The following is a 25,255-nucleotide window of genomic DNA, read 5'->3' as shown; positions in this document are numbered from 1 at the left end:
ACCTGCATCCACCGGTCATCATTGCTCTGCTCCTCGGAGGGGACAGTGACCTTGCACTTGGCTTCCTTGGCTAGAGCTATCACTGACTTCAGGAAGTTCTCATTTTCAAGCACCCTAGAAAGGGCAAGAAAAAAGCTTCTCAGGGCTCTGGATTCAGCAGACGGTGGCCTTGGCCAGGCTCTGAGGGGGCAAGTTGCACCCCTGCAGGGTCCCTAGGGGTGGAGCAGGAGCTCAGGCCTGGATGGATGGGGGGAGGGGCACAGTGGTCGCTCAGGAGACGCTCGGGAGATGCTCGTGGCCTGGATGGCAATGCCGGCTCATCCTTTCTCTCTGCTCTCAGCAAACATCTCACTGAACTCTTACAGCAATCCCTGAGGGGACCAGCAGTCTCCCCTTCCATCTGGGAGAAGCCACAATGAGGAGGTCAATGCTCAAGGTCAACGCTCAAGGCCCCCCTGGAGGAGGGGGTGCCTCAGCCGAGGCAAAGAGTTGGTTTGCCACTAAGGGTCATGCCACATGGCTAGACAGCACCAGGCTTTGAACCCAGGCCTTGCTGGCTTCCAGCCTGCGACCTGACCTCCCGGCAGCCACCAGCTCACCCCTCACCCCTTCTGCCCGGAAGCAGCTGCAAGAGAAGAGCAGAGGGGCTCTCTGAGACCCCAGCGTACTCAACAGGTGTTCTCAGATGGTGAGATGGATGCCAAGGCTCCCCACAGCAGCTGGTTAAAGGGCAGCTGGGCCCTATCCCCAGACCCCAGACCCCACAGATCTGGGGTTGGCCGGGAACAAGCATTTGAAATGGTCTCTGGTGTGGGAGGTCCACAGGCCACCCACTGAGCCTGGGCAGGCCGGCTCAGAGATGGAGGGCTTTCATCTGCCAGGTCTAGAAAACTCTCTGGGCCTTCGGGAGAGAAAGCTGCCCACCCCCACTTCTGCATTAGGGTAGGAGAGCAAGGACAAAACAGCAGCAACAGGCACTACCCTGCCTTTTTATTCCAAATGGGCCAGAAGCCTTCTGCATGTTGCTGTGGGAGTCATTTTCCCCCATTTAAACAGCAGATATTTCGGGGGTGGGGGTGGGGGCTGTGGCCAGAAGCCAGGGCACCTGCTGGTGCATCTGTGCCCCACCGGGGACCCTCACCTGCACACGTACACCTCCTCTGGGGGCTGAGTGTTCGGGGTCATAATCCAGGGAGCCACACGGAAGACCACGCTGTCTTGGAAAAGCAGGGCGGCGGGAAGATCCTAAAGGTGTGGGTGAGGCCGGGGCTGTCATCACGGCCGGGCTCCGAAACCTACCGCTTCCTGGCAAGGCTCTGTACCCTCCCCCACGAGGTGGGCCAAGGCCCAGGAGCTCGGGTCTCCTCTCAGGCTGCCATCTTGGCCTACCGGGTTGGACGTGTCCAGCAGGGAGATGGTGAGGGAAATGAGCCCCGGGAAGCTGACGTCTGGGAAGGCGAGGCCCTCCACGTAGAAGTCCACGCTGTGTTGGCCGCCCGGGAGCTCCAGGGGGTGACTGGGCTGCTGGGGCCCCAGGACCACCCTGTACCTGGAGATGTGTTTGCCACCTGGTGAAGAAAGGAGGCTCAGGTCTTCGTTTCCCCCGGGGGCCGTGACGCCTTCGTGAGGCCACCACACTCCGGATGACATGTCACAGCTAAATAGGCCCACCGTAGGACAAAGAAACTAAAAGCATCAGGTGGGACATCGTCCCCTGGCTGGGGCTCCAGGGGTGGAGTGATGGGGGAGGGGGAGTCTGAGCCATTCCCAACCATATACACACCAGTCCAATGCACATTACAGTTCTTTCATTCATTCATCATTCACCAGGCATTCATTCATTCCTGAGCACCTGCTCTCAGCGGACGCCTGGGGAGACCAGGGAGGTAGTCCCTGTCCTAGTCCCCAAGGAGTACACAATCTCCTGGGAAAGGAAGAGGATCAGAGACAGTCAAATGACAGATGGTAATGCGTGCTGTGATGGAGAGAACCCCGAAGTGTCACGGAAGGCTTCCTGGAGGAGGGGATGCCTCAGCGGAGGCAAAGAGTTGGTTTGCCACTAAGTCAATGTCAGTCTAATCAAGTTGATCCGGGATGGAAGTAAGTCAGATCTAGTCGTGCCTCTACACAAAGCCCTCAGCTGGCCTCCCCATGGGGCTCAGACTAGAAGGCAGAGTCACCCCTGCCTACCGGAGCTGGCCCCGCCCCTTTCTTCTCCACCCTCATCAACCACCTGAACGCCTCATCCTGCTCTCCAGCCACACCAGCCTCCCTGCCTGCCTTCCTCAACCCCATAGGAATGATCGCACCTCAGGGCCTTTGCACTTGAGCTTCCCACAGCCTGGAATGCCCTTCCCCTGGGTGTCTGCGTGACTGTTCCCATATCTCCTTCTGCTCAAATGACACCTTAGGGGGAAAGCTTTCCCCAGCCCCCTCTCCTGCGGGTCCCCAGGCTCCACCCCTCAACCGCACCCCCTTCCCTGCTACATTCTTCAGCGCAGGATTTAACCCCATCAGACACACTAGATGCTTTACTTAGTTATTCTGTACATGGTCTCTCTCAACCCAGCAAGAGGAAAGTGACACATGGACAGGAGCTTTGTCCTGTTCTTTGCTCCATGCCCTGAGCCTCGAACAAGCCCGGCACTCAGCAGTGGGGGCTCGTGAGCCGCTGAGAAGTTCATGGTGTCTTTGATGAGCAGGACGCTGGCGATCACACTATTACCTAACACCGCGGTCAGCTTGGCTCGGATGCAACACTCTCTGTACACAAGAGTCCTGTGTGTGTGTGTGTGTGTGTGTGTGTGTGTGTGTGTGTGTGGCAGAGAGGAAGAGACAGACACCGTTACAGCAGTCCTGGGGAGGGAGCTCCTCTGGTCTCACCAGCACCAGACACCAGCTTCTTGTTTCTTTGCATTTCGTCTGCCTGCCCTTTCTAGAAGGGAGAGAGGCAGGGATGTCCACCTTGCTCACTGCTGTATCTCTGGTTCTTAGAACGTGCTACTGAACAGGGGCTCAGGAATTATTGGCTGAAGGGGGGTGAGAGGGGGCTGTGCCAGGGCAGGAAGGGGACCCCAAGTGAACGTCGAAGGCAACTCACGGCTGGCTTGAAACACCCTGACTTTGTCCATCTCTGACTTGGACACATGGAGGAGCAGCCGGTGCTTGGTGAAGAAGTCCCTGGGGGTGTTGGTGTTCAGAGTCACCGGGGACATGTCCTGCAGGTCTGGAACGAGAAGACCCTCTCCTCTCTCACGGCTCTCCTCAGACCCCACCCCCCTCAACCCTGTCGCCTGGTTTGATCTTCATCACGCCCTTGCCAGGATTTAAATAATGATTTTCATTTTGGAATGAGCTTAGGAGGCAAGCTCAGTGAAGCAGGGGCCACGGCTGGCTTGTTGATTGCTCTGTCCCCAGCCCCCCGAGCCTAGAAGCATCTAGAAGCGCCGAGAACAAGGACTAGGGCATGACAGTGTGCTGGGTAACTATTTGAGTGGATGCGTTCTTCCTCTGGGCCTGAGTGGGAAGTGAACCAGCCCGAATGATAGGCAACACAGGTGTGGGGAGAGGGAAGCTGGACAGGGGTCTCCTCTGGGCATTAGCTCCCGGGTGAAGGGAATCAGAGGTGGTGGGTTCGAGCCCTGGGTCTGTGGGATCCTGGGAGGTATTTCATCTCTCCGTGTCTCTGCTTCCTCGTCAGTAAACAGAGCTAAGGGTCGTGCCCATGCACAGGGGAGGGTGAGGTCATGTCATCCCGGGAGCACCCATGATTAGAGCTGAGCACTTCATAGGGGCTGCTCCTTGGCATCAGGCAGAGACAGTTGCATGCAACTTCCAAATGCATCCATTTCTATGCTGCGTGTGCAGCTTCCCGGGAAGGCCAGTGCTGCCGCCGTGGCTGGCCGACATCCCTCCCCCAGAGCCCTCCTGCATCCCAGCCACACTTCAGAGGGGTGCTGCCGGCGGAGACCCTGCGCCCACCACCATCCTTGTGTCTCTCCATGGTGTCAGGGTGCCTGATTCTACATCCTGAGCCTGTGACTTACTGGCTATGTGGCCTTAAGCAAATTGCTTCAGTTTCCCCATCTGTAAAATAGGGCTGAGGACAGTATGTACTTCCAAGCCTTGTACTGAAAGACCAGATGGGTTAATTCTGAAGAGGTCAGAGCAGTGTCCGGCATGGGGCACGGGCTCGGGGCTGCTCTGATGGGGCTTTGGGGCGGAGTTTGGCTTTCATTTTGAATGATTTTGGGTCCTAGCTTTGACCCAAGAGCAGAAATTTAGGTTGGGCCATGGACCGGAGCATGGGTCCTGGAGGAGGCATTGGGAGACTCAGTCCTGGTCCTGGCTCTTCTCTGGCTACTGTGTGACCTTGGGTGAGTCACTTACCCTCTTCGGGACCTTGTCCATTCTTCTTCTTATGCAATGGACAAGCTAACAAGAACATGCTTTCTTTAAACCCCATCTCTGAGGCTGTTACCAAGCTCAGGCTGCATAGACAAAAGGACTTTACAAAAAGACCAACCAAGCTCTATTTCCATGAGCTCTCTGGGCAGGGGGACGCTGAGGGCCGGGGGTCCTCACCTTGGCTGTCCAGCACATCATTGTCCTTGCAGTCCATGGTGGAAGATTTGGGATTGTCTCTGTCACAGTTCACCAGCAGGATGGCGCCTTGCCCGCGTGGGCCCCAGGTCCAGGTCCTCTGTGGACACCCAGCACAGACGGGCCACATCTAGAAACCTGCATATGTCCCTCCAGCTCTTGGGGGAAGCATAACCGCTCTCTGCAGCCCCTCACGAGCCTTGTGTGGTTTACAGATCTCGCTTCCACATCAGCGAATTCTTTAGCCCCAAGAGGGGAATGTTCGCCTGTTCCAAAAATCCTAAACACGGTCACCAAAAACGCAATTGAACCACTTCAAAAAACGACCCCCAAGATAGTAAAATTTATTTTAACAGCTTAAAAAAAAAACCCAAACTGTCAGATTGGCAAACTGGACTAAGCTAAATATTCATGCCAAGATCCTAATCTAAATCGTTACTCTTATGTGAACTCTTCATTACTCATTCGCCAAAGTGTGGGTACTATTCTTAGCAGCCAGTTGCTGTCCCTCCAAAGATTAAAGCAAATTCAGCAGCCCCTCCCAGCAGGGATATAATAGGGATGACGTCTTCTATTTGCAGGACTGCGTTGGCCCCCTGGGAATGACTGCATTCTAGGAGGGACAGAAAGACAGATTCCACTCCTAGAGCCGTAATCCCTCCCTCCGCTTTTAGCTGACCCCACGGAGGGATCTTCATCTTTTGACAGGACATATCCTCCTAAAGGGCACACCAGCATTAAGCTGTACAGGCAGCTTGGGGATTTCAGGAACACCCTGGGCTTTGTCCTCAGACCCAGGTAAGGCTACCTTTATGCCGCACCTCTTAACCCTCCGTTGTCTTTCAGCAACAGACTTTGGCTGTCCCAGTGCAGCTCCTTCCCTCTTCTGCTCCCTGCCAGTTCTCCCTTTCTCTGCTCTTCACTCCCTGTGGGCAGCACCGTGGGGACCTCTCCCCCTAGCTAGGGAAACCCGGGCATGGGGGGATTTTTCTTGCCCCCCAGAGTTAAGAACTGCCAGCAAATTTTTTCTCTGCTGGGCATTAACCTGATGACTCTATAGTTTCTAATTTGCACAACACGTTCTCAGAACTCACAACCGGTGAAAATCTAGTTTTGCAAAAGAGATGGGAAATACGTAAATCAAAATGGAAAGGGTGTTTTTTTGTTTTCTCCTTTGCCTTGTTCTTCCTGGAGGGACAGACGGCCATTCATGCCATCACCACCAGAGGGCGCAAGAGGAGACCCCCCCCCCCCCCCCCCCCAGCAGAGGTAGCACCTGGAGTGTCGGGAGGCTTGAGCATACCTGGCCCTTCTTGGCACCAATGGGCTTCACTTTGCCAGTGCGGGTGATGTCCGTGCTCAAGGAGATTTCTGCAGCCCCACCGAGTAAGAGGAGAGGGTTGGTGAATGTACAAGGTCAAGGCACTCACTGTGGTCCCCGGGAGATTGTCTGCCCCATGGCTTCTCTCCCTCCCCTTCCGAGGAGGCACGAATTCAAAGACACCCCCATGTCTCCAAAGAAGATGTTTAATGGCAACCCAAAGAGCAGAGCTGGAGCTTCTGACCACACCCATTCTCCTTGGCAGGGGTTTGGGAGGCCTCGCCACAGCTGTGATGCCAACCAGATCCTACACATCTGGCAACTTTCAGGGGCTCAGAAAGAATTCAGAAAGATTTCCTGGCCACCCCAATGGGATGCTTGGAGCCAAACTCCTGGAAGGACACCTAACCAGGTTCTCAAAGTCCTCTGGCCCCAATGTTAGCCCCCAGTGACCTTGGAGCCAGGGATACAGTGGTCACTCCAGCCCCACCTGGCTTTTCCTGATGTGCATTATGGCTGCAGTGGGGACAAACCATGGCCCCAAACCTACCCCCCTCTGTCCAGATGTCAAGGCTAAGAAAGCATACATCTGTTTCTAAGTCCTTCCCACCGTCATCAGAACACGTGATCACAGTCTTCCCAGTGACATAGATCTGTGTGCTCATATCGTAGGTAGTGACTTTGTGAGCTCACTGTGTGAGACTGACCTGAATGAACTTTTAAACACACCCACAGCCATATTTTAGCATCAGGCCAGAGCAGCATAGAGTTTAGTGCTCTGGATTACTGGCTCCTTCACTAGCCAGTAACATGAACTTAGGGAGATCTGTCTACCTCTTGTGCCTCAGTTTCCTCATCTGTAAAATAAGATATAATAGTACCAACTTCATGGAATTGTTGTAAGGTTTTTTTTTTTTTTTTTTTTTTTTTAAGATTTTATTTATTTAGGGTGCCTGGGTGGCTCAGTGGGTTAGGCCGCTGCCTTCAGCTCAGGTCATGATCTCAGGGTCCTGGGATCGAGTCCCGCATTGGGCTCTCTGCTCAGCAGGAAGCCTGCTTCCTTCTCTCTCTCTCTCTGCCTGCCTCTCTGCCTACTTGTGATCTCTCTCTGTCAAATAAATAAATAAAATCTTTAAAAAAAAAAGATTTTATTTATTTATTTGAGAGACAGGGAGAGAGAAAGAGCACAGGCAGGGCCAGGGGCAGAGGGAGAAGCTGACTCCTCAGTGAGTGAGGGACTGGATATGGGGCTCGGTCCGGGGACACTGGGATCATGACCTGAGCCGAAGGCAGATGCTTAACCACTGAGCCACCCAGGGATCCCAGGATTGTTGTTAAGATTCAAAGGTAAAGTCTTAGCAGAGTGCCTGGTATAGAATTAGTGCTATATTATTTGTATTATTTAAATGTGCATTAATGAAATGAATGTGTATTTATGAATGAAACTCATTAATGAAATGAAAGCTGACATTTTCACATGCTATTCTGATACTTAATGCACATTTTTAAAAATTAATTTAAAAATTTTTGAAAGATTTTATTTATTTATTTATTTCACAGACAGAGATCACAAGTAGGCAGAGAGGCAGGCAGAGAGAAAGGGGAAAGCAGGCTCCCTGCTGAGCAGAGAGCCCAATGCAGGGCTCGATCCCAGGACCCTGGGATCATGACCTGAGCCGAAGGCAGAGGCTTTAACCCACTGAGCCACCCAGGCACCGCCTTAATGCACATTTAAATGGTAATGATAATCATATAATATTATTGTTCAAGATGAGTTTAAGTTAGAAAATTACTTTATTTAAAGAAGAATGTTAAATAAATATGAGTGTAGTCAGATCGTTGATATGGCAAAATGGTGAAGACAGGATGTAAGTCATGGCATTTGGGGAACATCAGTCTATATATTATTGTATAAGACAGTGTCATCATCTACTTTTCTTATAAATATTTGAAGTGTCAAAAGGTATAGAGACTCATATGTGGAAAATCCATATACCACCACTTATGCTGAGAAAATATTAACATATGATGGAACTCCCCGGAAATGCTCTCTCTCTCTCTCCAGTTGAATTACTTTATGGCTCACCAACTGGGGAGGGAATATTTATGAACCACAAGATGTATAACTAGCAAGAAATTGTCCCGTAAGCTCCAGAATGTAGTTTCTCCTGGAGAGACACCTTGCAAGGGTGTGTGTATGTGGAGAGGGGCAGTGGCATCCCAAGAACCCGGTCATCACTTACCAACACCGGTGACATAGAGCAGGGCTTGGACGGGGTTGATCTTGGGTCCATAATATGAAATCTGAACCTAAAAGACAGAGGTCTTTTCTTAGTCATTCAACAAACACTAACTGGACTCCTGCTCTGTGACAGTCCAGGGTGAGATGCTGAGAAGACAGGATGAACAAGAGGTGGTACCAACCTATAGAAACACCCAACTGATGTGCGTGGGGGGGCAAATAACTCAAATACTTATGATACTTAAGATGAGGGTCCTGTGGGAGCCCAGAAATGGAAGGGCTGAGCCAACCTGGGTAGTATCAGGGAGATACACTCTGAGGGACGAGTAGGAGCTCAGCAGCCAGAGACATGGTGGAGGGGGCATCAGTGGGAGGGCACTGGCTGTAAGCCATAGAAACTGGCTCCAGCAAGCAGAAGGGGTGGAGAGGACCTGCAGAACCAGATCTTAGAAAGGCTGGAGCCGGAGCCTTCTGGGGATCTGGACAGTGGGAGCTTTGGGGAGCTGGTCTCTTCAGTGCTGGTGAAGATCAAAAAACACCAACCCTTACTGCCCAGGGTTCAAAATCCAGGAAGAGTGGATCTGACTGACCCACCCTGACCAGGGGAGGGCAGAGCACCAGGATGGACACTTTGAAGTGAAAATGGCAGAGGGGAGTTTCCCCAATGTAAAACCAAAGAGCCAGAAGAAGAGGCTCTCCTGAGGGGATAGACTGAGGGGTTTGGGTCTGTCCTGCGGGGAGTGGGGATCCAGGGAAATGTCACAGCCACCATCACCTCATTTCTAGACCATGGCACCAGACTGTCTGGATCCAGTCTACTCAGGACACTGCGGCCAGCAGGGTCTTTCTAAGACAAATGCAAACTTGTTATTCCCTAGATAGTAGGTTTTCACTGGCTTCCTGTTGCCCTCAGAAAGTGAGGTCCCTGATGCCAAACTCTCTAATACTGGCTACCTCTGTCCCCCAATTCCATCTTCACCCTCTTTTCTTGCCATGCATCTCTTCCTCAATTTCCCCAGCACATGCCTGACCATCTCTTCCTCTAGAGTGTGCACACAGGCCACATATCCCATATAGAGTTCTCACTCTGATTTCCCTCTCTTAGGCAGATCATTCCTACCTCCTTCAGCCTGCCACTTCTTCCAGGAAGTCTTCTTTGGTTGCATATACCACCACTTATGTTGAGAAAATATTAACATATGTATTTATGTTACATAATACTTTGAGGCTCAAGTTCTATGCTTCTATAGTAGGCAAGTACTCTCTGTCCCAAGGGAAGACTGAATGGACTGTCCTGCTAGAAACAACTGCTCATTGGCCCAGATCTCTGTGGGAACCCCAGAGGGTCTTGTTGAGCTTATCTATAGTCAGAGGGGTGGAGTGGGTTGAGTGGTGGTTCCCAAAAACATATGTCCACATCCAAATTCCTGAAACCTGTGAATGTGACCTTATTTGGAAAAAAGGTCTTTGCAGATGTAGTTAAGGGTCTTGAGATGAGATCATCACGGATTATCCAGGGAGACCTTAAATCCAGTGACTAGGGTCCTTATAAGAGTGAAGCAGAGGGAGATTTGACAGCGTGGGGAGGGGGAACAAGACCATAGAAGCAGAGACTAGAATTTAGGAAGCTGAAGGAGGCCAAAAACTGGTTCTTCCAGAGCCTCCAGAAGGAGTGATGCTCTGAAGACACTTTAATTTTGAACTTCTGTTCTCCAGAGAGAATACATTTCTGCTGATTTAAGCCAGTAGCTTCTGGTCATTTGTCCAGCAGCCACAGGAAGTGGGCATGGACCAGAGCTTACCAGGGCTTCCTTAGCACTCACCACCTCTTATAACGACTTACCTGTATTTTACCCATAGGTTGTAAGCCCCATGCAGGCTGCAACCTCACCTGTCCTGTTCCCTTCTCTATCCCCAGTGCCTGGAAGTGCCTGGCATGTAGGAGGTGAATACTAAACATTTGCTGAATGGAGGAATTTAGTAAAAACCCAGCTTCCATAACCCTCCAACATCCCTGTATTGTCTGCCAGGATTCTATGGCTGGAACGGTCTCCATAGTATCCAGAAAAGGGGACGCTCTGCCAGCGTTGGGGCTGTGGGTCAGTACGGGGTGGACCGTGAGCAGCTGACCTGCTGCCACCTGCTGACCTCCTCCCACACATCCCACCCCACGGCTACCACACTCACCTTCTGGTCACCTGTGCTACTGCTGGCAGCTTTCATCCTCAAGCTCACTTCCAGGCTAGGGTCCAGGGACCACTTGGAGGAACCTGTGGTATTCTTCTTGGCTGGAGGGCCGTGGGCAACATCCACGACCACTCCTGGGGATGCATTGATGCTGAAGGATGTGTAGCCTGTGGGGGCAGAGCTGTGGAAGAGACAATAGGGAGGAAAGAGGGGCTCAGTGAGGGGGGCGTGGCCCTCCACTGCTCTCCCAACATTCTTCCCTTTCCCCTCAGCAACAGTAAACCCCACATGGTAGCCAGTCGACTCTGACCATGGAAATGAAGTACTGTGAGGTTGTTGGTAGGTAGCGAGAAACAAAAAAGAAATTTTCCTGACCTGAAGAGGTTACACTTGGGCTAGGAGAATTGCAGAGGGATGGGCACACAGAGCAGCACAAACTGCTGCTTCTGGCATATGGCACACCGGTACTCTGAAGGACCTTCCCCTTGCAAAACAACTAGATCGTGATTAAAATATACTTTTTAGAGCATCCTGAAATCATGACATAAGAGAGATCTCCAAGGACTCCCTTCTCTGTGTGCATCCACACACATCCACACACATACACACCATGGAGGTTATATTGAGGAACACTGAAAACAAAGAGGAGATATTAAAGATATCCAGAAAGAAGAGTCAGGTCACCTATGAAGGAATTACTATTAGATTAAAAGCAGGTTTCCCAATAGCAACAACAAAATCCAGAAGACAACTGAATAACATCTGCAAAGTATTTTGGAAAAAGTATTTTACTTTGAATTGTGTACCCCACAAAATTTTATACATATACATAAATATATGTATATATATATAAATAAATATAAATAAAGATTTAAAAAAATTATTTGAGAGAGTGAGAGAGAGAACATGAGTGATGGGGAGGGGTAGATGGAGAGGGAGAAGCAGACTCCTTGCTGAGCAGGGAGCCTAATGTGGGGCTTAATCCCAGAACCCCAAGATCCTGACCTGAGCTGATGACAGATGCTTAACTGACTGAACCATCCAGGTCCCCCGATAAAAAACTGTAAAAATAAAAATACCAAAAAGGTAAAAACAAGTCCAAATATATGTATAATCAAAATAAGTGTCAATGTATCAATGTTACCAGTTAAAAGAGAGTTTTGACTATAAAGAAACAAAACTCAGCTATATGAAATTTGTAAGAGGCATACCTAAAATATAAAGATCCAGAAAAGATGAAATTTAAAGGAAAGGAAAAACATACATTAGGTCAATACTGACCAAAAGAGGGTTGGGGTGGGTATATTAATATCAGATAAAGTTAATTTTTAGATTAAAAAAACACTATTAGCAATAGAGAGGAACAACCTAATAATTTAAGGTTCAATTCACCCAGAAGATATTTCTAAACTTGTATGCACCTAATAACATAGCTCCATATACATATAAGACAAAACTGATAGAAATGCAGGGAGAAGTTGACAAACCCATCATCACAGTTGAAGACTGCAAGTCTTCTTTCTCAATCAACAATAGATTAAGCAGATGAAAAAATTAGTAACAAAATTAACAAGCTTGATTTGTTACGCATATATGGAATTCCTTGCTCCACAACTGGTAAATATATTGTGCACGTGGATCAATAAAAAAACATTGATTTCATAGTTAACCATCAAAGCAAGTTGCAGCAAATGTTAAAGGATAGGTCATATACAGCATAGGTAGCACAATCTTTGATCAGAATGTGACTAAGTTAGGAGTCACTAATATAAAGTCCATTTTTAAGCCCCATACATTTGGAAATTTAAAAACCAGACTTATAAGTAATTTACAAGTCAACGGACAATTAATGGAAATTAAATAATAATACTTAGGATTGAGCAATATTTAAAATACTACATTTCAAAACTTTTGGGGGAGCTAAAGGTGTTGCTTTGTGCCTTAAATGCTTAGATCTTCAAAAAGAAGAGAAAAGTTAAAAAATAAGTATATAGGACAAAACAAAAAAACCGAATAGAATGTAATCTCCCAAAACACAGAAAATAAAGATGGTAGAAATCCGTGAAATATAAAACAAGTAAATCAACAAAGCAAAAATAGACTAATATAACTGGTAAACTTCTGGCAAGATTGATCAAGGGAAAAAATAAGAAAAATGAAAAAAAATCCCCACAGGAAAGGCAGATTATTTTGTAGATAGTTGATAAAAGGTAACAGAACCCAACAGCATGATTATCTGTAACATCCCCTCCAAATTTTAAACCCTAAATTAAAAAAAAAATACTAAGAATTCAATAAGGTAGATAGTAAGGTGGAGAGGCAAAAATCAGTTGCATTTCTGTACAGCAGCAGTAAATAGTTAGAAAAATAATTTTTATAAATAGATATATAATTTACATTAGGAAAAAACACTGTAAAGTACCTAGGATAAATCTAACAAAAGATATGAAAGGATTTTATGGAGAAAACCAAACCTATTGAAAACATTAGAGAAGACCCAAATTAATAGAAGGAAATAACATGGAATTCCAGGACATTTCATGGAACTTGACAAGTTGACTCCAGGAGTGACATGACAAACCAAGGGACTAACACAATCAAAGTACTCCTTAAGGAAAAGAAGCAAAAGGTAAGGGACTTGCTATACCAGGTACAAGTTACCAGGAAGCTATGGATGGTGCTATAATGGCTCAGGCAGGGACAAATGACAGATGTAACTTAAGAGAGATTCTCCCTGAAAGGTGAAACCTCCTACACTGAATGCAAGCTGGGGCAGTTGCTCTGGAAAACAGTATGGAGGTTCCTCAAAAAGTTGAAAATAGAGCTACCCTATGACCGAACAATTGTGCTACTGGGTATTTACCCCAAAGATACAAATGTAGTGATCTGAAGGGGCACCTGCACTCCAATGTTTATAGCAGCAATAGCCACAGTAACCAAACTATAGAAAGAGCCTAGATGTCCATCAGCAGATGAGTGGATAGATGCAGTATACACACACACACACACACACACACACACACACACACTGAAATATTATGCAGCCATCAAAAATGAAATCTTGCCATTTGCAATGACACAGATAGAACTAGAGGGTATTGTGCTAAGTGAAATAAGTCAACCAGAGAAAGACAAGTTTCATATGACTTCACTGATATGAAGAGTTTGAGAAACAAGAGAGAGGATCATAGAGGAAGGGAGGGAAAAATGAAACAAGATGAAACCAGAGAGGGAGACAAACCATAAGAGATTCTTAATCTCAGGAAACAAACTGAGGGTTGCTAGAGTGGAGGAGGGTGGCAGAGATGGGGTGGCTGGGTGATGGACATTGGGGAGGGTATGTGTTATGGTGAGCACTGTAAATTGTGTAAGACCTATACCCCTGAAAAAAATAATACATTATATGTTAATTAAAAAGAGAGAGAGAGAGAGATTCTCCTTGACCTGTCTGAAGTGATCTTGTAAATAAGCAGGCAAAGGTAAGATTATGTAATGTTGAGAGTGGTGGAACAATTGCTCGCTCATAGGGAAAATAGTTAAATTGGATAAATAATTAAATCGATCCCATCCTCACACCATATACCAAAACAAGCTCCAGGTGGATTTAAGGCTTAAAAATGAAAAGTAATAATTTGAATTTTTTTAAAAATAGATTTTATTTTTTAGAGAAGCTTTAGGATCACAGCAAAATTGAGTGGAAGGTACAAAGATTTTCCATATATCTCCTGCCCTCCACCCCCATGCACAGCCTCTCTCATTATCAGCATCATCCACTGGAGTGGTACACTCGTTAAAATTGATAGGTCTATCATAATCATCCAATGTCTGCAGTTTACATTATGTTTTGCTTTTGGTGTTGTACAGTCTATGAATTTAAACAAATGTATGCATGGTGACATGTATCCACCATTATGGTATCATACAGAATAGTATCATTGCCCTGAAAATCCTCTGTACTTGTGATTGAGTTCCAGTTTCAAAGCATTATGGTCCAAGAATATGCAGGGAATAATCTCAATCTTTTGGTATCGGTTGAGACCTGACTTGTGACCCAGTATGTGGTCTATTCTAGAGAAAGTTCCATGTATGTTCGAAAAGAATTAGTATTCTGTTGTTTTAGGGTGGAATGTTCTGTATATATCTACGTATTCCATCTGGTCCAATGCATCATTCAAAGCTCTTGTTTCTTTGTTGATTTTCTGCTTAAGGATCTGTCCATTGCTGAGAGTGGGGTGTTGAGGTCTCCTACTCTTAGCATATTATTATCAATATGTCTCTTTATTTTGGTTAATGGTTGGCATATGTAGTTGGCTGCTCCCTTGTTGGGGGCATAGATATTTACAATCATTAGATCCTCTTGTTCGATAGCCCCTTTTAGCATGATATAGTGTCCTTCTGTATCTCTAACTACAGTCTTTAGCTTAAAATCTAATTTGTCTGATATGAGAACTGCTACCCTAGCTTTCTTTTGAGGTCCATTGGCATGAAAAATGGTTCTCCATCCCTTCACTTTCAGTCTGGATGTATCTTTAGGTTCAAAATGAATCTCTTGTAGACAGCATATGGATGGGTCCTGTCTTTTTATCCAATCTGCAACCCTGTGCCGTTTCATGGGAGCATTTAGACCATTCATGTTGAGAGTGATTATCGATAGATAGGATTTTATTGTCATCATGTTTCCTGTGAAGTCTTTGTTTCTATAGGTAGTCTCTGTACATTTCTGCTCTATGTCACTCTTGCAGATCTTTCTCCTTTTATAGAAACCCCCTTAATATTTCTTGCAGGGCTGGCTTTGTGGTCACATATTCTTTCAGTTTCTGCTGGTCTTGGAAGCTCCTGGTCTCTCTGTCCATCTGAATGACAGCCTTGCTGAATAAAGTATCCTTCAAAATCCTAGAGGAGAACATAGGCAGTAACCTTTTGACATAGGTCACAGCAACTTCTTTCAAAATAGGTCTCCAAAGGCAAGGGAAACAAAAGTAAAAATGAACTTTTGGGACTTCATCAATATAAAAAGGTTCTGCACAGCAAAGGAAACAGTCAACAAAAAGAAGAGACAACCCACGGAATGGGAGAAGGTATTTGCAAATGACACTACAGATAAAGGGCTGGTATCCAAGATCTATAAAGAACTTCCCAAACCAAACACCCAAAAAACAAATAATCAAGTCAAATAATGGGCAGAAGACATGAACAGACACTTTTCCAAAGAAGATGCATAAATGGCTAGCAGACATATGAAAAAATGTTCATCATCATTAACAATCAGGGCGATTCAAATCAAACCCACATTGAGATAACACCTTACACTAGTTAGAATGGCAAAATATTGAGAAGACAAGAAAAAACAATAGTTGGAGAGGTTGTGGAGAAAGGGGAACCCTCTTACACTGTTGGTGGGAATGCAAGTTGGTGCAGTCACTTTAGAAAAACTGTTTTCCATGACCCACCCCCCCCCCCCACCCTGGCCTCCTTCTTTGCCTGCTTGTTCTCTCTCTCTTTGTGTGTCAAAAAAAAATTTTTTTTAATCTTTTTAAAAAAAAAGTTAAAAATAGGGCAATTGCACTACTGGGTATTTACCCCAAAGATACAGATGTAGTGAAAAGAAAGGTCATATGCACCCCAATGTTTATAGCAGCAATGTCCATAATAGCCAAACTGTGGAAAGAGCTGAGATGCCCTTCAACAGGTGAATGGATAAAGATGGTGTGGTCCATATATACAATGGAATATTACTTAGTCATCAGAAAAGATGAATACCCAACATTTGCATCAACATGGATGGGACTGGAGGAAATTATGTTGAGTGAAATAAATCAAGCAGAGAAAGTCAGTTATCGCATGGTTTCACTTATTTGGTGGCACATAAAGAAAAACATGGAGGACATTAGGAGAAGTAAGTGGAAAATGAAGGGGGTAGAATCAGAGGGGGAGACGAACAATGAAAGACTATGGACTCTGGGAATCAAACTGAGGGTTTTAGAGGGGAGGGGGTTTACGGGATGGGTGAGTCTGGTGATGGGTATTAAGGAGGGCATGTACTGCTTGGAGCACTTGGTGTTATATGCAAACAATGAATCATGGAACACTACATCAAAAACGAATAATATACTCTATGGTGACTAACATGATTTTAAAAGTTATACCAAAAAAAAAAAAAATCCTCTGTGTTCTGCCTATTTATCCCTCATTTTCCCAACCCCTGGCAACTGCTGATCTTTTACTGTTGCCATAGTTTTGTCTTTTCCAGAATGTCATATAGTCAGGATCACATGGTATGTAATCTTTTTAAAAATTATTATGTTATGTTAGTCACCACACAGTACATCATTAGTTTTTTATGTAGTGTTCCATGATTTATTTTTTTAAAAGATTTTATTTGTTTGACAGACAGAGATCACAAGTAGGCAGAGAGGCAGGCAGAGAGAGAGAGGAGGAAGCAGGCTCCACACTGAGCAGAGAGCCCGATGCCGGGCTCGATCCCAGGACCCTGAGATCATGACCCAAACTGAAGGCAGAGGCTTTAACCCACTGAGCCACTCAGGCACCCCCATGATTCATTTTTTTGCATATAAACCCAGTGCTCCATGCAATCTGTGTCTTCCTTAACACCCGTCACTGGGCTCACCCCCACTGCTCCCTTCTAAAACTCCCAGTTGTTTCCCAGAGTCCATAGTCTCTTATGGTTCATCTCCCCCTCTGATTTCCCCCTCTTTCATTTTCCCCTTTCTTCTCCTAATGTCCTCCATGTTATTCCTTATGTTCCACAAACAAGTGAAACCATATGATAATTGACTTTCTCTGCTTGACTTATTTCACTCAGCATAATCTCCTCCAGTCCCATCCAGGTTGATGTAAAAGTAGTTCATCCTTTCTGATGACTGAGTAATATTCCATTGTATATATGGACCGCAACTTCTTTATCCACCCATCTGTTGAAGGGCATCTCAGCTCTTTCCACAGTTTGGTTATTGTGGACATTGCTGCTATGAACATTGGGGTGCATATGGCCCTTCCTTTTACTACATCTGTATCTTTGGGATAAATACCCAGTAGTGCAATCATTGGGTCATAGGGTAGCTATGTAGTCTTTTCAGATTGGCTTCTTTCTTACTAATATCCATTTTAAGTTTCCTCCATGCCTTTTTATGGCTTGATAGCTCATTTCTTTTTAGCACTGAATAACATTCCATTGTCTGAATGGACTGCAGTTTCTTTATCCATTCACCTACTGAGAGACTTCTTGGTTGCTTCCAAAGTTTTGGCAATTATGAACAAAGCTGCTATAAATATCAGTGTGCAAACTTTGTGTGGACATAGGTTTTCAACCTCTTTGGGTAAATACCAAGGAGTGCAATTACTGGACTGTATGGTAAGAGTATGTTTAATTTTGTAGGAAACCACCAAATCGTCTTCCAAAGTGGCTGTACCATCTTGCATGATCACCAATGGTGAAATGAGAATTCGTATTCTTCCACATCCTCTCCAGCATTTGGTGCTCTCAGTGTTCTGGATCTTGGCCATTCTAATAGGTGTGAAGTGGCATCTTATGGTTGTCTTAATTTGCATTTCCTGGATGACATATCATGGGGAGCATCTTTCCCACATGCCTACCTTCCATCTGTGTATCTTCTTTGGTGAGGTGTCTGTTAAGATCTTTAGCCCATTTTTCAACCAGGTGGTTTGTTATTGTTGTTTTAAAGTTCTTTGTAAGTTTTTGATAACAATCCTTTCTTAGATGTATCTTTTGTTAATATTTTCTTCCAGTCTGGGGCGCCTGGGTGGCTCAGTGGGTTAAGCCGCTGCCTTCGGCTCAGGCCATGATCTCAGGGTCGTGGAATCGAGTCCCGCATCGGGCTCTCTGCTCAGCAGGGAGCCTGCTTCCTCCTCTCTCTCTGCCTGCCTCTCTGCCTACTTGTGAACTCATTCTGTCAAATAAATAAATAAAATCTTTAAATATATATATATTTTTTCTTCCAGTCTGTGGTTTGTCTTCCTTATTCACTTGGCAGACTTTTTTAGAGCAGAACTTTTAAATTTTAATGAAGTCCAACTTATCAATTCTTTCTATTCTTTTCTGGATTATGCCTTTTGTGTTTTACCTAAAGAGTCATTGTCAAGGTCATCGAGAGTTTCTCCTATACTACCTTGAGAATTTTATAGTTTTCTGTGTTACATTTAGGTCTATGGCCTATTCTGAGTTAATTTTTGTGAAGGATGTAAGGTCTGTGTCTAGATTCCTTTTTTGAATGTAAATGTCCAGTTGTTCCAGCACCATTTGTTGAAAAAACTTTTTTCCCATTGTATTGTCTTTGCTTTTTGACAAGGGTCAGTTGATTATATTTACGTAGATCCATTTTTGGTTCTCTATTCTGTTCTATTTATTTACTTCTCTATTCCTTTGCCAATACCACACTCTCTTGATTATAGATTTATAATAAGTCTTTATAATATAGTTTCAGCCCTCCAACTTTATTATTCTCCTTCAAAACTGTTAGCTATTCTGAATTTTTTCCCTCTCCATAGAAACTTTAGAATCAGTTTGTTGACATCCAGAAAATGGGATTGCACTGAATCTATATATCAAGCTGGGAAGAACATCCTGGCAATGTTGAATCTTCCTATCCATGAACATGGAATATCTCTTCAATTATTTACTTCTTTGATTCCTTTCATCAGGGTCTTGCCATTTCCTCATATAGATATTATACATACCTAAGTATGTATACCTAATACCTAAATACCTAAGTATTTAATTTGGGGAGTACAAATGTAAATGGTACTGTGTTTTTAATTTCCAAACTCCACTTGTTTGTTGCTGGTAGGTAGGAAAATGATGGACTTTTCTACATTAACACTGTATTCTATAGCTTTGCCATCATTGCTTTTTAGTGTTTTTTGGGGGGAGGGTTAGGGTTTTTTTGTTGTTGTTGTTGTTATTAATTCATTTGAAGTTTCTACATAGATGACCTTGTCATCTGTGAAGAAAGATAGGTTTATTTCTTTCTTTCCAAAATTAGTATCTCTCTTATTTCCTTTTCTAGTCTCATTGCATTTGCTAGAAATTTTAGTATGATGTTGAAAAGCAGTAGTGAGTGGAGACATCTTTGCCTTTCTCCTCATTTTAGTGGGAAAGCTGCAAGTTTCTCACCATTAGGTTGATGTTATCTGTAGGGTTTTTTGTTGGTAAACTATCAGGTCGAGGAAATTCCCCTCTAAATTTACTGAGAGTTTTATCATAAACAGGTGTTTGCATCTTTTAAAAGAAGATGACACAAGCATCTTTATGTCCTTTCTTCAACAAGGCATAAAACCAATAAACATTAAAGAAAAGATTTTAAGTTCAACTAGAAGAGAATAAATAACTTCTGTTCATCAAAAGACACTATAAAGAGAAAAGACTTAGCATCATCTACAGAGAAGATATTCTTGACATCAAACCGAAAATGTTTAGCACCTAGAATATGTGAAGAACATGGGTGAATTGATATGAAAAAGATAACTCAATAGAAAAAAAAAATAGCCAACAATATGAACAGGTACTCAGAGAGGCTGCAACAGAAAAGGATGACAAACATGTGAAGAGTCACTCCATCCCACTCATGAGTAAGGAAACAAAAATATCCAGGCCATAGCGGGACAGGGATACTACCGTGACTGGACTGGTGAAAAATAACACTGTGGACAGTTCAAAGGCAACCCTAACACACTGCTCAGAGGAATGTGAACTTTATCACTCTGTAAAACAACTTGGTGTTCTGTTTGAAGTCAAACATCGGCCCGCCCCAAACCCAGCAATCCACCGCAAGGCAGACACCCCAGAGCATCCCTGGCACGTGTCCACCAGGAGACATGTCCGGGATCGTTCGGAGCAGCACTTTCTGTAACAGTGAGTGACCCACAGACAGTGGAAGGACTAGAGCATCGTAGGAGATTTAGACCATGATGGAGGCTCCCTGGAAAGGCAGAGCTCACTCCCCAAGGACACAAAGATGTGTGTTAGAATTGTGTTTTCTGTTTTTATTCTTGCCATAAAGTTCTTAATCTCTGTATCAAAAGCTACATGTATTCCTTCTAGAGAATTAGGAAAACACAGGAAAAGTCTGTGAGAAGGAGACCTCAAAGATGGTCTCCAGTAATCCCCACCTCTGGTGCTCATACCCTTGTGTAAATCCCTCCTCAGGGAGGATGGAAAGGGCCTCTCGAGGGCCTTCTGGCCAAAGGGAAAAACCAAAGGGATGGGTTGTCATGTCTGTGATAAGGTTACAAAAGACCCTTTCTCTGTCCCCCCATTTCTCTTCCTCTCCCCCCAAACTTGGCTTCCTCACCTTGATGGAGCAAGCCACCAACAACCATAAGAGGGGGGCCTCGAAGCAGACCCTTGCCTCAGCCAAGCCTCAACATGGTTATAACCACACGGGCACCTTGACCCTGACCGCTGAGGCCCAAGGCAGAGGACCCAGCTAAGCCATGGAGGAGTCCTGCCCCACAGAAAGAGTAAGATAATAGCCACTACTGTTTCAAGCCACTGGGTTTGTGGACTATTTGTCCCATGGTGATCTTTAGCTAATAGAGGTCTAACAAGGAAGACAGGGGGAGAGAGGCAGACAGAGAGGAAGGAAGGAAGAGAGGAAATGGAGAGAGGGAGAGAGGGAGGGAATGAGGAGGAGGGAAGAACTGCCTAGAACAAAATGGAATATTCCCACTTAGGGACCATCTTTGATGGACATTTTGATTATTTTCTTTCAGGAGACAAATTTTTTAAGTCTGTTTTGAAGGATCAAGAAGTAGATGATAAAAGAAACATATTTCCCCTAACACTCTCCCAGTCTCTGCTCCCAGATTTCCTTTCATGTGATACCCAGTCCCCTGCCCTCACCCCTGGCCCTCTCGCCATCCACACAAAGTCAAGCTCAGGTTCTTAGCCTTCAAGGACAGCGAGCATTTACAGAGCATTCACTCTGCACATGTTCTTCCCACACATCAGCTCGTTGACTTTTCACCACCAACCTTCTCTCCATCTCACAGATGCCGGACTGAGGCAGAGGGCTGCAGACACCTCGCCAAGGTCAGCTTGAGGCATTGCGCGTCTCTGCGCAATGGGTCGGGATGGTGCCAGTGCCCTTCCTTCATGCGGCCCACCTCCACCTTCTCTCCATACTGCGGTCACACTGAGCTCCTCGTGCCACCCCTCACCTCCCCAGATGTACGTGTCCGTGCTGTGTGCCAGACCTTGAGCTGGGGGAACAGAGGATGGGGTGGGGGCAAGCTCTGTGGTCCCAAGGGGTCCTGGCTAGGAGAAGGGCGATTTCCTCAGCCAGAGGATCTGCTGTCCCGTTGTGGGCTCCCCCAAGTCTTCCTCGACAAGGTCACCATGCCACATCTACTGAACTCCACTAGTGGGTGTCCCTGCCACCGGGATTGGACCTGGAATGTCTGTTCTTTCCTTTGGCTGTTTTCTAGACCCTCTCAAGTCTCCAAACAAGGGACTTTCAAAAACATAAGGGGGTTTTCACTGTGAGTGGTGGGGAGCAGCCATGTGTGCTGTTGTGAGACAATCCGGAGCTGGTCTTCCAGTGATTTCTACTAGCCTCTGCAGAGCCAGCACTGAGAGCTTGAGCCCCAGACAAGTGACATCATCCCTCCAACTCCTGAATCCAGCATCTCCTTCCCTATGACCCCAGGCTGGACAGCACTTAGCATCTGAGACGCTCGCATTCAATGGCTCACACAATCCTTACAGGAAGGGGGACTGCTCTGAGGACACTCAGCATGCCTTATGTGGTTTCATCCTCACCACGACCCAAGAGCACGGATGTTAATGTTCCCATTTTACAGGTGGGTAAACTGAGGCTTAGAGACATCCAGGCTCCCCACTGTCACACTGAGTAACTATCTGCTGAGAAGGAGACACTGGGAGGAAGAGGACAAGCCCCCTGACAGCAGCATCAGGACACCCACCATCTTCCATGGTTGGCGACTCCAGACCCTCCCCACCCACAACATTCTGGGCCTTCCAAGCCCTCTGGAAGCTGCGTGAGCTCCACCAACCAGGCAGCAGGGCCCAACAAGGCCAGTGCCACAGCACTTAGAGGCCAAGTGTGCTAGGGAAGCAAGTGAATTTGGGGTCAGGCAGTCCTGGATTTGAATTTCCTGGCTTGGTCACCTTGAATTTGCATGACCTTGAAACCTCAGTTTACTCATCTCTAAAACAGGCTCATTAGACATCACTGACCGAAGGACCTGGCACATAGTAGCCAGGGTCACGCTACGTCCCTGACTCCAGCCACGAGCATCACAGAAAGCCCTTGACGGGTTTCAATATTTGTCTCAGGTCGGTGGGATTTTGTCCAAGTATAATCAACATGCTTCTCATTATAGGAAAAGTACTTCCCAAATGCAGAATGAAAATCACAAGCGGCAGCTCTGGAAGAGATTCCTACACCCCTGGGTCTGCTCCTGCCTCTGCAGCGCTGTCTTTCTATACCCCGGGGGCTCTGAGCCCAGCAGTAGAGGACACGGCTCCGGCAGGGGCGTGGAGCACGCGTGTGCTGGGAGGAGGTCAGGGGAACAGAGCTGGAGAGGAGGCAGTACCAACCCCATCTGTGTTTCCAGAAGGGAATTCAGGCCACAGTCAGGGTGGTGGCTGGCTCCGGGCTGCTGTTAAGAGTGGACGGGAAGTGAGGGGGTGGGGCCCCAGAGCCCGGTTTGAATCCTGGCTCCCTCACCTACGAACCGTGTGGCTTTACATGGTTACTGGACCTCTCAGAGCCTCAGCTTCCCCTTCTGTAAAATGGGAATAACAGCACTGCCTGCCTCCTAAGGCTGATGACGGAGTCCGGTGTAGGCAGTGGGGTGGAGCCGGCAGCCATTGTCGTAGGGGATGGGCAGGGCGTGGACCGTCTCACGGAGGTAGGAGCTCACTCCTGGAAGACTCAGTGGCCTCAGGTGACATGGGTCTCTCTTTATCCTTCACCACTTGACCTCTCTGTCTCCTGCCTCCTCGCCACAGCTCCAGACAGCACCCCAGAACTTTACTGCTGCTCCACCATGGCCCGGGGGTCAGGCACTCAGTGACACTTGGAGGAAATGTCCCAGACACTCCTGTGGCCACATACTAGGACCATAGACGTCCAGCCTGGGTGGGAGGAAGCCCGGGGCGGCCACTACGATGATCGATAATGACACTGACCACACACACTCGCTGAGCGTCCATAGACCATTTTGCATCACTGGAGCCTGGCGCAGGCCGGGCGCATAGTAGGTGTGCAGCTGGTATTTGTTGGGTAAATGGATGCATGGGTGGATGAAAATCCACCAGCAATACGTCCGGCTCTGCGCTAAGTACTTCTGCACACCCACGGCCTTTCCCATTCAATCCCTCTGACCACCCTACGGAGTGGATATCGTCCCCATTTCACAGATGAGGGACCTGAGGCTCAGTTGGCCAAGGCCAGCCAGCTGGCCAACAGCGGGGACAGGTTTCCTGCCCCAGCCTCTCCCACCACACATAGGTTATTCCGCACCCGTGGAGCGAGGCTTGGCTGAGAGGTGTGTGTGTGGGGGGGGCGGGTAACGAACTGCATCATGAACCAGGTGTGGGTCATGAAGTCCAGGGCCCCGCCTTCCTTCCAGGGCACACCTGCTGTGTGACCTTTGGCAAGTCACACACCCTCTCTGAGCTCCAAGCTGCCTCCATGGTGAAAGGCGAAGGTCCTGCTTGCCCTGTGATAATTCACCTGTGGTGAGGCCTTGGGGAGCCCTCGCCTGGAATCCAGCACATCCCAGGACCATGCGAGCCTCACCCTCCAGCATCTCCCCTGACAGCAGCTACAAAGGCTGCAGCCTAAAGCCTGAGCCAACCCCACGTCCTACGTCTGCAGAACCTGCTCATCCAGCATCGGTGGGCCTGTCCCCCGCCCCCAGAATGTCCCTGCTCACCCGTAGACATCCAGCTGAGTCTCGGTGCCCAGCACACACACGGCATGGGTGGGCTGCTCCGGGGTCACGTGGATCACCGCACCCTGAGCCATAATCCCGCCAGCCCGTCCCTCCAGCTGCAGGAAGCCCCTTGGCTGGTTCCTTTATAGGGCCCAGCAGAGCCATGAGTCAGCACCTGTGGTTTACAGGCTCCTTAGCCCCTCCCCACTCAGATCCCAGGGCGTGTACTCCCGCTGCTCTTCCTGCCCAGGAGCTGCCCCTCCGACCCGCATGAATGTCAATGTCAGAATCACGCCAAGCTGGCTCTCTTAGTCTCCTGGGAAGGATCAGGGGCTCAGGAAGCCTCAAGTGCAGTTCTGGGTCCTCATGTCACAGCCCCCTGCATGCCTGGGGCCCCGAACGCCGGGGTCCATCCAACATGGGTGTCAGAGAGGAAGAGGCGAGAAAAGCAAGGAGCTCAGGGGATCGTGGCAAGGAGGTCACCCCTGGGCTATGCGCTCGAGGACCGAGCTGGCTTGGGACCAGTCTCCCCAGGCTGGCCCACCCACGTGACAGCGCACCTTCTTGGGTCTGTTCTGTGCACCAGGCAGCTCTCTCTGCCCCTCACGTGGACTCACCCACTGAAGCAGGCCTGTGGGGTAAACACTATGACTCTTCCCCACCTGGTCCTCGAGGCAGCTCTTGGAGGTCGGAATCACCATGATTCCCACAGTACAGAAGAAACTGAGGCACAGAGAAGCCAAGTAATACTTGCAAGATTCCACAATGCGTAGAGTGGGTGTCCGGGCCCCAGACCGCCTTCTCAAGGCTCAAAGCCCATCTGCTGTGCCGGCAGGTGATGTGGCCACGTGACCCTCTGGTGTGTCCACACAGCTGGCCTTAATAAGCCCACTTTCTCCAGCTGGGCCCAGGGTTAGGACTCCCTCTGAGCTTCAGATGGAAGCCAGGGAGGGGGCTGTCCA

The 25,255-nt window shown here is 47.3% G+C and overlaps 1 protein-coding gene across 2 annotated transcripts in view; it reads right to left on the bottom strand.

The window, feature by feature from the left end:
* PADI4 (peptidyl arginine deiminase 4) overlaps positions 1–24,463 on the bottom strand; it is a 37,417-nt gene extending 12,954 nt beyond the window's left edge. For both annotated transcript variants that reach the window (XM_082685560.1, XM_082685559.1), the window contains exons 1-9: positions 24,294–24,463; positions 10,353–10,533; positions 8,167–8,233; positions 5,906–5,973; positions 4,585–4,702; positions 3,101–3,226; positions 1,390–1,568; positions 1,142–1,245; positions 3–114 (exon numbers count right to left, since the gene is read on the bottom strand). In XM_082685560.1, the coding sequence (XP_082541686.1) occupies positions 3–114; positions 1,142–1,245; positions 1,390–1,568; positions 3,101–3,226; positions 4,585–4,702; positions 5,906–5,973; positions 8,167–8,233; positions 10,353–10,533; positions 24,294–24,385 (1,047 nt within the window). In that variant the 5' untranslated portion in view covers positions 24,386–24,463. The remainder of the gene's footprint in view (positions 1–2; positions 115–1,141; positions 1,246–1,389; positions 1,569–3,100; positions 3,227–4,584; positions 4,703–5,905; positions 5,974–8,166; positions 8,234–10,352; positions 10,534–24,293) is intronic.
* Between the last annotated feature and the right edge of the window lie 792 nt (positions 24,464–25,255).

The sequence above is a fragment of the Mustela nivalis genome (assembly GCF_964662115.1).
Source record: "Mustela nivalis genome assembly, chromosome: 10".
NCBI classification, from domain to species: domain Eukaryota; kingdom Metazoa; phylum Chordata; class Mammalia; order Carnivora; family Mustelidae; genus Mustela; species Mustela nivalis.
Note: the sequence above shows the minus strand (reverse complement) of the source record. Positions and strands in the feature narration are given on the sequence as shown.